Below are 11,931 nucleotides of genomic sequence, written 5' to 3' on the forward strand. Positions count from 1 at the left end.
AAATCTTTATTTCGTTTGGACTTTTGAATACAAATATTTATAGAAAATAAAATAAATTAATTAATAAAATGAACAAAAATTAAACTCAATCTCCCATTCCAAGATGCTGGCAATACCTTTTTCTGTTGGCTTGTATTTGAGTTAAGTTTTTTTTTATTTTCTGTTCTGCACTTCTGGCTTTTTCTTTGGCCTCACAGAGTTCGCTGCACACAAAAAAAGCAAAGTTCAACACGGGGAAAGGTCAGTTTTTCCGCTATTGGATTCACGGATTTTTCACAAACTGTTTTGGGATCGATTGAGGTTCTGCGGTGCTTCCACTGATCGCACTGGCTGGAGAGGCACGCGCGCGCAACTGAAACGCGAGCAAGGATAACGGCGGCAGCAGGAAGCCGAGCAGAGGCGAGAACTAACGGCAAACTAGGGGCAGACCCGTGTTGTTGTGGCTGGACAACGACTAGAACCGCACGGAAACGCAGTCGGCTGGTGACTGAAGGAGCAGGCGGCAGAAGCAGCGCTGGCTGGCAGGCGTGAGGCACTTGCGGCACTTGCAGTCGGTTGCAGTAGGTGCGCTTCTTGGGCGGAAGGCGAATGCGTATTGCGGCATAAGGCTGCCACGGCCTAGAACGGAAGCGGCAGCGCCAGCGCCAGCGCCAGGAATAGTTGCACTCGACGCTGGCAGCGCTGCTGCCGCCGCTGCCACTGCAGTTGCACTCAAAGGCGGCTGGAGCCGAGTGGGCCGCTTTGTTCTGGCTCAAGAAGCCGAAGCTGCATCGGCCACCACCGCACGAAGCTGCAGCAGCCGAATCGGCTTCGGCCTCGCCTGCAGTTAATGAGGCGAAAAGGAACAGACAAAGCCCGAAAGCAGCCAGAGTAAAAAGAGAACGACAACAAGAGCACAAACAAAAGCCATTCTATGGCCAGAATGTTAGCAGCCGCTGTTAACTGCCGCTGCAGCAGATCATGTTAACAGTCAGCGCCAGAGCCAAAGAGAAGCGCTCAAAGTGCGATAGAAACGGTGCATGAGAAAGGCAATTGAAAGTGAAATGCTATGGTGAGAGGCAATGCCACATAGCTCTCTTGCGGTAGCCGCATGCTAGGCTCTAGTGAGTGAGAATTTAGAGCCGTTCAGCTGCCAATTTCAAGTTGTATTTATATGTGGTAAGGCGCTCTCTTGAATGCAGGAGATCGAGTGGGAGGCCCCCACCTCTTAATTTCCCTTTGTCTTTCTTTCGTTTACATTTTATGCAATATTTTGGTGTCATTGCAAGAGTCAACACATTTAACACGGTTTTAATAGTTTCCATTGTTTGCTTTTATCCAATATTGACCGATTCCGGCTGTAGATATGGCCGTATGTTGTTACCATATGTTGTTTACCTCGGCGAAGCAGCCACGACAAGGCACTCAAAGCCAGCTCTTATGAAACCACTCGCCACCGGCAAAGCTCTCCATTGAAAGCGCTCTCTTAGAAGGGAAATAGACGCTATGTTAAGAGCTTCTGTCTGTTAAGAGGGGCTCTCTGTTAAGAGCTGCTGTATGTTAAGAGCTGCTGTATGCTTAGAGCTGCTCTATGTTAAGAGCTGCTCTCTGTATGAGCTGCTCTCTGTTAAGAGCTACTCTCTGTTAAGAACTGCTCTCTGTTAAGAGCTGAGTGAAAGTCGTTTGAGTCGTGAAGAGCTGCCAGTGTTCCCAGTATTTCTTCTCATGTTGAGTATTTCTGCCATTTGCCCTTTTACGCGAGTGGAAATTCTCTTAGTACGAACATTTATTATAAACATTGGATGTTTAACTAGACATCATCTAATTAAGGGAATTTTCCCAGAGAAAAGCTTGCCTTTAAGTTAAACTTTTAAGGATTTTCTTCTTAATTTTATATCCTTTGCACTTTTTTGGCTTTTTAGGCTTCTTTTCTTTGGCTTCTCATAGAAAAAACCAGATATGGCGAGAGGGGGGGAGGTTGGAAAGTATCTGCTGTTCAGTGAAGTTGAAAATAGTTTCCTTCCGCTGCGACCGCAGCATTTTCCACAGGCACTTGTTCATTTTCAGCTGCCACTGAATTTGCATAGCCATTTAAATATTAATTTCAAATTGTCTAAGGATTTCCACTCCCCCCCTTCCTGAACCACCGCATAGGTCCGGTGTGTGGATGGGGCAACAAACAAATTAATGGTCCTGCAGCTCAACCGCATTTTGCGGTTGAGTCTCCACCTCTCTCTCTCTCTCTGTCTCTCTGTCTCTCCTTCTCTCCAATGCTGTGGCTGCTGCTGCTTCTTATTCTTCTTGTGTTGATAAGCAATTTGTTTCTGTGTAGAGCTGAAAAATGCAATGCTCTTAGCCCCCAACAAATATTCATAATGAAGAGCGGCCACGTGGCTCACAAAAGAACGGAAAAGATAATTGAGCGTCGTGTTGATTAACCCCTTGCTTGCGAAAGGATGAGGGGGGGGGGGGGGGGGGGGACTGGCAGGTGCCTTAAGCCGGTCGGAAAGTGTTGCATACCTCTGGGGGCAGCAGCAGCACAGGCCATAGAAATAGATGCACTCGCACAGATGACAGAGATGGCTGCAAAGGCATTGCCACAGCCTTGACGGAGTGTCATTTCCACTTCTTTCCCTGGGGGCACCCCCCCGCGCACCTCCCAATGCTGGGGGCATTATAAATTTCAGTCAGGTTTCTAATAACTTTGAATTAATCATCTTTTCCGGTCTTGGCTTTGGCCCGGAGCGTGTCCCGCCGACACACGCACACACCGGCCCGGGGGTGGGGGGTGGGGGTGGGGGCTGTATCCGTCTTTTAAAGTTTCGGCGAAGGAAGGCCGGTTGGTAATCTGGCTTGTGCTGAGAATCTGCTGAAAATGTGACAAAAGCTGGCCAAGTATCGGTGGCTTCCTTCCGGTTGTCTCGTCGCCTCTTCTACATCTACATCCGGTGTCCATTTGATCACACACACACACACAGTGGCAGACAATGTTTGTTGGTTTATTTTGCTCTCTCCTTTGGCTGGTGTAAATTTCAGCAAATATTACGTACGATTATTTTCCGCAGACACCGGGATTCGACTCTTCAAATGAGATGCCTTTCGGCTCCCATTTGTTTGCTTGTTCTTTGGCAAATTATTATTAAGTAAGCAGTCTAGACACACCGCTCTCCCCCTCGCCCCCCCTCGCCCCCACAAAGCTAATACATTTTTGCGGGTTTTCGCGTTTTGATAACTCGAAACTTTGTCTGGCAGCCGGATGTGGCACACTTTATCATCACTAGCACAGCTCGAAGTTATTCAGTTTTCAGGGGGAAATATATAATATTTCCCCGGGTTTCTTTTTTCCATTTCATTTAATTACGAAATTTGTCACAAATATTTGTTTGCCCCCCTTTTGCCTTTGAGGGTAATTTATGATAATTTGTTAATTATTTATAGGTGAGAGCTATTTATTAGCTGTTCAAAGAGCAAACTTTTTCAGTTCTCAACTACGTGACGTGACAGGCCTGTAACCACAGGCCATTAACAAGTTGTTTTTTTTTGGTAACTTGGATCTGTGTTGGACCCCTTTCCGGGGTCGCTTTAAAGCCATTGGTTATGCCAGGCACAAATGTTATTTCTGGGAATTTCGTTTAAATAAATGATGAGCGGAGGAGTCCCCAAGGGTGTCACGCGCCTATCAAATAAACTTTACTCAAGCAACAGCTCCGGCCACACCTCTACGCCTTTCCATCGGGTGGGAGTTCGGGGATTCGCGATTCCAAATACAACAATTTTTTTGTCAAACAAAGACAAAAGTCTTGCCTGGGGGCTAATGGTTGCGGTGGGGAGGGGGGCACAGGGCAGGGGGAGGTAATCTATGAATAATAGAAAGCATTTCTGCAAAATCAGCGAAAACATTTAATGGCATTAAAGTCGAGCGAGAAACGACAGATCGAATTGGTCTGAAGGAGCGAACAAGTGGAAAATTGCATTTCGGATTTTCCTCCCATTGGCTGCTGCACGGGACAGGCCCCCAAGGGCAGGCCCAACCCCAAACGGCGATGTATTGATGCTCCTGCAATTACTTGGATCATCTGTGGAGCCCCAAGAAGTGAGCCCCACACCCGATGATGGCCATTGTCTAAAAAAAAAGTCCGACAGGAGGGCGGCGGAAGCCCTGGAGACCGGATGTGGATGTGTTCTGTGTGGCAGCAATGAAGCGTCAGCTTGTGGCATGCCCTCCCCCACCACCCCCTCTGCTGGCCGCCTGCTGGCCGACTAATATGCAAATTACATAAGCAGAACGCGTATAATTTCGAATTAATTATGCCATAAATGAGTCTCTCTCTCTCTCTCTGTATGCGGCACACATTTCACTTGCATTTGCATCTAAATATTTGTATGGCCAGGATCCCCCCAGGATTGCACGCCCCACGCCCCACCCTTGAAGCCACATTAAAGCCATGTCTTGGGAAAGGCGTCAGGTGTATTTTATTTTTATGGCAACTTTTGGCTCAACTCTTTTCCGTTTGGCTGGAATTTTTGCAAGAAATTCGCATCAGTTGCAGCTGCTTGCCACAGTGGCAGCCATGCGGCCGGCAGGTGGCCAAAAATGGCCTTGGCTTTGGGGCTGGATTATGCCTGGGGCTTGCTCTAGCCGGCCCACAGTGCCGCTGCAAGACATTTGCAATGTAAAACTGGAAATTTCCCTGCAATTTTCCAAGTCCGCGTTGAATTTCTGTTTTATGCTTTTGTCTCGGCATTTATTCTACATTTTGCCCTGCCATATTTCGAACTAATGAGCTGCAATTTGTTGCAAATGGCAGCCGGGCACGAAGAGTGTGGCATGTGTCGCAGCGAACCAAAAAGGTGGCGACTCCATCCTTAACCATTCATAAATCCTGCAGCTCTGGAAGCCATCCATCTGTGATTCAAGCTGGAAATACTCTGAAAGGGTGCCTTCACTGCTTTGTGTTGAAAACTCCTGGCCAAAAGACACACAACAAATTGAGGACAACATGACTCACGGGGCGTAAGAAAGCCATCAGACTTGCGGCTCCTGCAGGGACTCGTGGCCGGGTGCAGCAGAGTTGAAGGACATGCGGCGGCGGCACTGACTGACGCTGATTGAAGTATGATGCGAAAAGTTCAGATAGCCCCTGGACGGAGGTGGAGGCACGAGCAAAGTTTTTCTGCCAAATGAAAGGGCAGGAGACGATTCAGAGAGCCAGAGAGCCAGAGACTGTCCTGCCCATATCCTGATCGATGCAGGCGCCAGTTTTTGGGCCCGTCGCCATTATTAGCCAACGGTTTATACCCATTTTCCTGTGTATGCGAGAGAGTGCTGTTTTTTCTCATGTCGTTTTTTTTTTTTTTTGGCAACGAAACTTGGTCCTGGCCAGAGAGAACCCGTTAACAGTTAAGTGGATAAGCCAATTTATGAGTTTCGAATTTAACTTTGTCACTTTTGCCACCACTGCCGTCGCTCTCGACCATCCCATTTGGCTGTGGCCATCGTCACTTGGCCCATTTAAGTGGATTTGTTTTGCTTTATTGGTTTCGTTTCTCGTTCTCTTTCGCCTTTCGCCTTTTCTGGCTCTCATTTGGGCTCCTCCGGCTCCTCCGGTGACCCCCTGCGTTTCCTGGCAATGGACGCTGAAATTTTGTAGGCTAAAAGTTTTTAATTTTTATATATTTTTTTTTACAACTTTTCAGCGGCCTGTGTTTGGACTTAATTTATCCTTTTAAGATTACACTGAACAGCAGGGATTGGGCTAGCTCTAATTTTATTGATACTCCATAAACTAGAACCCTGTAGTAGAAGGCAATCAAGGACTCAGGGCCATATTTATTGCACTCTGGAAGCAGATTTGCAATCATTAAAAATATGCCAACTAGAAACTTTTTCGGTCTTGTCCAATTAGGATTATGACAGAGACTTTTGCCACTTGCCAAAGGCCCCTGCCGATTGCCGATTACCGAGGGACCTGCGGCCGGAGAGGGAAAGACAGCTTATGGTCAAGTTGTGGCCTTCAAGTGGCCGTCGGTTTCCATGGCTTAAAGCGAGCCAAGGAGGTCGTTCGGTAGCGCCTCGGGGTCCGGGTCACGCGCGCCGCCAGAATTGGCCACAAATCTAACCCGAAAATGGGAGAAAGAGAGAGAGAGAGTGGGAGAGGAGCCCTTGGACCAGACCAGAACCCGGAATGAATGCAAGCTGATGATGATGCTGATGAGGACTGAGGATGACTCCGCTGTCTCCGCTCCATCCTGTTGATCGTCTGAGGCTGATTTGCATATTTCCCAATTTACAACAAAGAACTGCAACGTGTGGCACGCTGTTTACGTATGCGACACGAGCGACCGCCGAGCGACGACCTCTGGGCTGGGACTCCGACTGCAGCCTGCGGTCACCATTCCGTATTCATAATCAGCCGGAGACGAAGCTCGAGATGGAGATGGAGATGGAGATGCCTAAAAGCAGGCAGCGGTTTGTGTCATTCTTTCATTGGATTCCGTTTCTCTCTCGTTTGGGGGGTCTGTCCTGTCTGTCCTGTCTGCCTTCCCTTCAATTCCCATTACTTTTGCTGACGAATTCCGCTTTGACCTGACCCTCTGCCCGGCTGGTTACGCTTTATTACTTTTCTGGCAGAGAGTTTCGGTCATTAGGTATGCATGTCGCGTCCCAATGCAGAGTCTTCACGAAAGGCATCCCCTGCACCGTTCTCTTCTCTGCACCAAATTTCCACTGCATTTCTCACCCATTTGCGGTCGCAGGGGCTTCCTTCCTGCCTGTCCGGTCCGGTTTGGTCCTGGCCCCCCTGCTGGGCTTTAATAAGAAATTCCGTCTCAAGGAAATGGCCAAACACCTGCCCCATGGCTGGCCCCCAATGCAGTTCTCAGCATCAGAATGCAGCCAAAAACAGAGACAGAGACAGAGACAGGAGAGAAGAGAAGTGATAAAAATTAACGATTCCCATGGGAGAGCGGAGAGCATCGGTGAAAGCAAGTTTTTAAATTTTTAAACATTTAATTTTGAGCAAAGAATTTTATTTGATTTGAATATGCAAGACGGGTCCTGCCCTCCCGGAAAATTGAATCCGCACTCGAGAAACTATTTGCGGATGGAGGGGGGGCGGCAGGGGGCAAGGGCAAAAGACAAAAATAACTACATAAATAATTTATGCAATATCTGAGAATGTGTTTGCTGAGAAGCAGTGTGGGAGGGAGGGAGGGAGGTAGGGAGGGAGTCGGGAAAGCGGTATTTTCCTCCTTATTGGAGTTTCAGCTGAAACTGTAAATGCTGCCATATTTTGATTGCTTCCAGCTTCCCTGGCCTTCGAGAAAAGGGCTAATGTATATATGATTAATGGTCTAATGGAACCTTTTGGCTTTCAATAATCTCCGACTGGCTGAAACTTCATTAAAATTGTTTACCCAATCATTAGCAAACATTTCTCGGACTTTGCCGCTTTCTATGGCGTCTTTAATCCCTGGGAAACAGGACTAGAGCACGCTTCCGGTTAGTGTTTTCTGTTTGCCCCGGCGGAACTCTATTTATTCGGAATGTCCTGGTCGACTTGTCGAGTTTCTATCACATACATTTCGTTCACATTATTGTCGATGTTTTAATTTACACGAGCCTGACTTTCAATTTTCGTAACTTTTGCGCGCATAACTGCACGGCCCGACAGAGCTTACGGCCGAAAGCTTCCTCGAATGCATGGCGAAAGCTTTGGGCCGACTGCAGCTTTGCGGCTTTTTTTTCGGGTTTCAATAAGAACAAAAAATTAATGAAATGGTAAATTGAATAGAAAATATTGATTGTTGTTTACTTTACCTGGCACGGGCCCGAGAATTTAGAGGGAATCAAAACAGGGAAATGGCATGACAGAAATCTTGGAATAAACCGAAACGTGGCAGCGGCCACAACAATAATATTGTGAGGCGGCACAACAAAATCGAAAATATGCCGCGGGCCGAGCAGCTGTTTCGCAACTGAGAGTCCAGCGCGTAGAGAGAGAGAGAGGGAGAGAGAGAGTGTGGGAAGGAAGACCAGCAGTTGAAGAGAGGGAGTGTGTGGGAAGGAGGCCCAGCAGCGGAAAAGGGAGGGTGTGTGGGACGGTGGTTCAGCAGCAGAAGCGAGAGAGTGTGTGGGAAGGAAGAGCCGCAGCAGAAGCGAGAGAGTGTAGGAAGTAGGCCCAGTAGAAGAAGTGAGAGAGTGTGAGGGAAGGAGGCTCAGCAGCAGAAGAGAGAGAGTGTGTGGGCAGGAGGCCCAGCAGCACAAGAGAGAGAATGAGCTTTTTGTTCGGCGCTTATGTTCGCTGCAGTTTGCATGCCCTCGGAGAGCGGGTATGTGAGGCTAAGCAAAAAGCTAGCAAAATTTACGTAAATACATGGTATATGGAGGTAATCAAATTGCATGAACCATGAGACGTTCATGCCTGATGATTACCTCCATCGCCTTTCACTTGAAAGCCCTTGAAATTAACCCGCTACCAATACACTTTACACAGTACCAGCTGGCAAGCAGGGTATCTACCCGTCGACTCTCTCTCTCTCTCTCCCTCTGTTGAACTCCTCTTGCCCGTCGCTTGTTTGTTTGTCTTTGCTTTTTGCGACCTATGCTTTTTTAATTTAAATGTTAATCTGTTTGCGTTTTCATGCAGCAGCGTTCGCCTTCATTTCGTGGCATATTCTTCATAATTCCTGTGCCAGCTCTGGCGCTCTGCCATTTGCATATGAGTTTGCGGCAGACTGACGGAAGTGGTTAAAGTGCGCCATGCGATCCTGCCTCCTGGCAGTGCTCAAGCTCACTTAAGTTTTTATATCCCCCCCACACACACTCACACACAAACACTCAACACACACATGTCTCTGACGTCTCTTTATTGTGTATTTGTCTTGGCTGCCGCAAATAAAGACGGTCTAAATGCAAGACGTCGCAGCAGTGGGATTGGGAAAAGAACTCGAAGAAGAAGCCAGTCAGAGAAGAGGCAAACAGTTTTACGTAGAGCAGACAGGGCCAAAAGGAGAGAGAGAATTCATTAAAAATTAATCCAACGAGTGCGAGGTATATTTGGTCCGTCCCATTCCCATTTCCATTCCCATCCATTCCACCCCGCATCGTCAACCCCATTCGATCCCAGTACCTGGTTCCTGTTCCTGTTCCTTATTCCTGCTGTCTGCTATTCAATTACGTATGCCACGGCAGCCATGAAAATGACCTGCAGCGTCGTCGTGCCCCACCCGACACGCCCCATACCCCTTCCAACACAGCAGTAGTAAATTCTAACAGCACTTGGGGTTCGCCTTACCTTCCACCCGCCCTGGCTTCTCCGGTTGGGGCCCTCGCCTTGTCTTGGCCTGGCTAGAATGGCTGGCTGGCTGGCTGGCTGGCTGGCTGGCTGGTTGGTTGGCAGTTTTATGTGTTTTGTCTTCGCATGCCGCATAAACGGAATTATTTACAATTTATTTTTACCTGAGCTAAGACCCAAAGAAGTACAGACCGAAGGCAAGACCAAAGGCGGTGGCAGTGGCAAGTTCCAGTGCCTGTGGCAGTGGCAAGTGCTATGGCATTTGGTTGCCTTGCCGCTTGTTTGTTTTTGTGCTATTCAAAATGTCTTCATTGCCGGACAGAAGATGCCACCGGACCCATCAGGAAAGGGGGGGGATGGGAACAGGACTCTGCTTGATTGCCTTTAATTTGAAGAAGGAACTACTTTGGGCCTCGCCTTGGACTTTTAATTCTAGGAGCCATTTAAGTGGAAGGTATCGATACTGTTTCTGTTATCGGAAATAGGTTACTATCTTCTGTGCTTCAGAGCTTCGAGTGCCACAAGCACCTGCATAGATGTAAACAATTGGCCAATTAATCAATTGATTAGCCATTCCCAGCAAAAGCATATCGTTTCGTTTGCTGCTCCACAACTGAAGGCCAAGCAATGCTAATCCAAATCCAAATTCAATTGGAAGATGAAGCCAAATTGACACACACAAGAGCCAAAAGCTAGACAAACACTCGGCACAAATTGGTGTTGGCTTAAATGCAGCTGGAGGATGCCTGAAGCACCGGGCGTAGTGCATTAACGCTCTGCCAGAGGATGCACCACTTGAGGAGCATCAGGCAGACTCTCGCACTCATCATCATCATCATCATCATCATCATCATCATCTTGCAGCACTCATAAGCACAAGCATGAACGATGATAAATCATTAGGGGCAACGTGTTGCGGCCAACTTGACTTGACAGTCACTGCAGTATACCGTTTTGTCTGCCACGACTCTGGTGAGGGTAGCCGTGATGCTTGTGATGATGGAGAGTCCGTGATGTGGCCCTGCAGCACTTGTCTTCTTTACAACAGGCTCCCCTATCGCAATTATGCAACATTGAGGCAGTCAACAGAAGCCATCACACACCCCCCCGCCACCCAAACCCTTTCTGCACCACCCCCCTTTCGGCCATTGTCATTCGCCCAGCACCGGCGATAATTATTAATGTGTGCCTCAAGCTGGAAAATAATGATAAACTGCCAAACAGATACTCAACGTATTTGTGCAGGGACGATTTATTGGCGGTACGTGTTGGACACCCACCCACCACGCCCCCCTGATATGCCTATGGAAGGGCCTAAATGGGACCTAAATGCATTTTAAGCGACTCTTCCGACCGCAATGCGACGCTCGTTGCAAAAATGCAAATAAGCCGCAAATACAAGTATTTTTCGCTTTCGAAATATTTGCATATTTTTCCCCCCATTACGTATACGCAGCGGTTAGCCCAGAATTCCACAAAAAGGGGTAAAACCTATTGCACAAGCTATTTCCAAGGAGAATTTATTTCAAGTCATAAGTGTAAGGATTTGTGGTAATTTCCCCCCAATTGATGTGCCAGTTATCTGGGCAGATATCGCGGCTGTCTATAATCCATATGGAAACGTCGTTTGAACCTTAGAAAGTGCCGGTTCCGGTGCCGCCGATTCGACCTCAAGTGGTGTATCCGGCGATCCTCCTCTGCCCGCTCGCCAACGCCCGTACGCAGGCCCAGCTCGTCGATCTGTTCGGGCCTTGCAGGCCGCAGGGTCAACCACAACATACGAGCCGCCAGAAACATGCCACCGAGGACCATCCAGATGCTCGAACTCAGGCCCGGGCACGAAGATTTGCTCACATTCCTCGAATGGTAGGCCTGGGGATTTATCGTCTCGTTCGAGGGGAACGGCGGTATCGTGAATTGTGAGCCATCGGCCATTGTCGTTTACTTTTGCCCTAAAAGACGATCAGAATTCAATGCGATATTGGATTTGGACTTCCTTACGTATCGCTCGAAATATCTTCGAATCAAGTTGTGTGTTTGACGGGAAGCTCGTGGAGTCCTGGATCTCGGAGAGTACTAAAGGCACTTACATTTCCCAAAGGGAAATGCTTTGTCGTGCTGTTGGCCTCGTACATCTTGTTTTTTCCTTGCAGTTCCTCGGGCGGGCTCCTGTAATTAATCAGTCGACAAATGCAAATCGCTTCCCTCGACTTGACGTTCCATCGTTTGTAGCCTCGACTGTATGTATGTTAACTGTGTTAACCGGAAACGGAAATGTAGCTTGCATAACAAATGAGACTGCTCCTTTCTGACAAGTCACCAAGGCCTTTTGTTCCTTCACCCCGCCCCCCGTTTGGTCTTCGGTCTAAATTGTTTTTCCACATATAGCTGAGGGGCCCCAGAGCTGGGGGCGCCCCCATTGTATGCTGATTGGCATCACGACTGGCGATGACAGGCCGCCTCCCAGTCCCACCGAGTGATGCCTACTCAAGACACAGCCAGAGCTCGGGCTCCAAGTGGGGGTGGCTTGAAAATTGCATTTCGTCTGTTCAAATTTATGAACATCCATTGCCATGCGTCAAATAAATGTCAAAAAGTATGCCCCAAAATTGCTGCCATTACGCAAAAGATCCGCGAGCCCCCATCCCAGCAATGA

At 48.2% G+C, this 11,931-nt stretch overlaps 2 protein-coding genes across 2 annotated transcripts in view; both read right to left on the reverse strand.

The window, feature by feature from the left end:
* Positions 1-560, reverse strand: part of LOC108158029 (protein muscleblind) — a 129,893-nt gene extending 129,333 nt beyond the window's left edge. The window contains exon 1 of the mRNA XM_033392202.1: positions 117-560. The gene's annotated coding sequence lies outside the window, so the exon portion shown is untranslated. The remainder of the gene's footprint in view (positions 1-116) is intronic.
* A 10,223-nt stretch (positions 561-10,783) lies between these two features.
* LOC108159342 lies at positions 10,784-11,338 on the reverse strand. Its single transcript, XM_017292541.2, has 2 exons — positions 11,277-11,338; positions 10,784-11,227 (listed from the first exon to the last, which is right to left on the reverse strand). The coding sequence occupies exon 2, from the start codon at positions 11,208-11,210 to the stop codon at positions 10,854-10,856; it is 357 nt and encodes a 118-aa protein (XP_017148030.1). The 5' UTR covers positions 11,211-11,227; positions 11,277-11,338; the 3' UTR covers positions 10,784-10,853.
* Between the last annotated feature and the right edge of the window lie 593 nt (positions 11,339-11,931).

The sequence above is a fragment of the Drosophila miranda genome, chromosome 3, assembly GCF_003369915.1.
Source record: "Drosophila miranda strain MSH22 chromosome 3, D.miranda_PacBio2.1, whole genome shotgun sequence".
In the NCBI taxonomy this organism is placed as follows: domain Eukaryota; kingdom Metazoa; phylum Arthropoda; class Insecta; order Diptera; family Drosophilidae; genus Drosophila; species Drosophila miranda.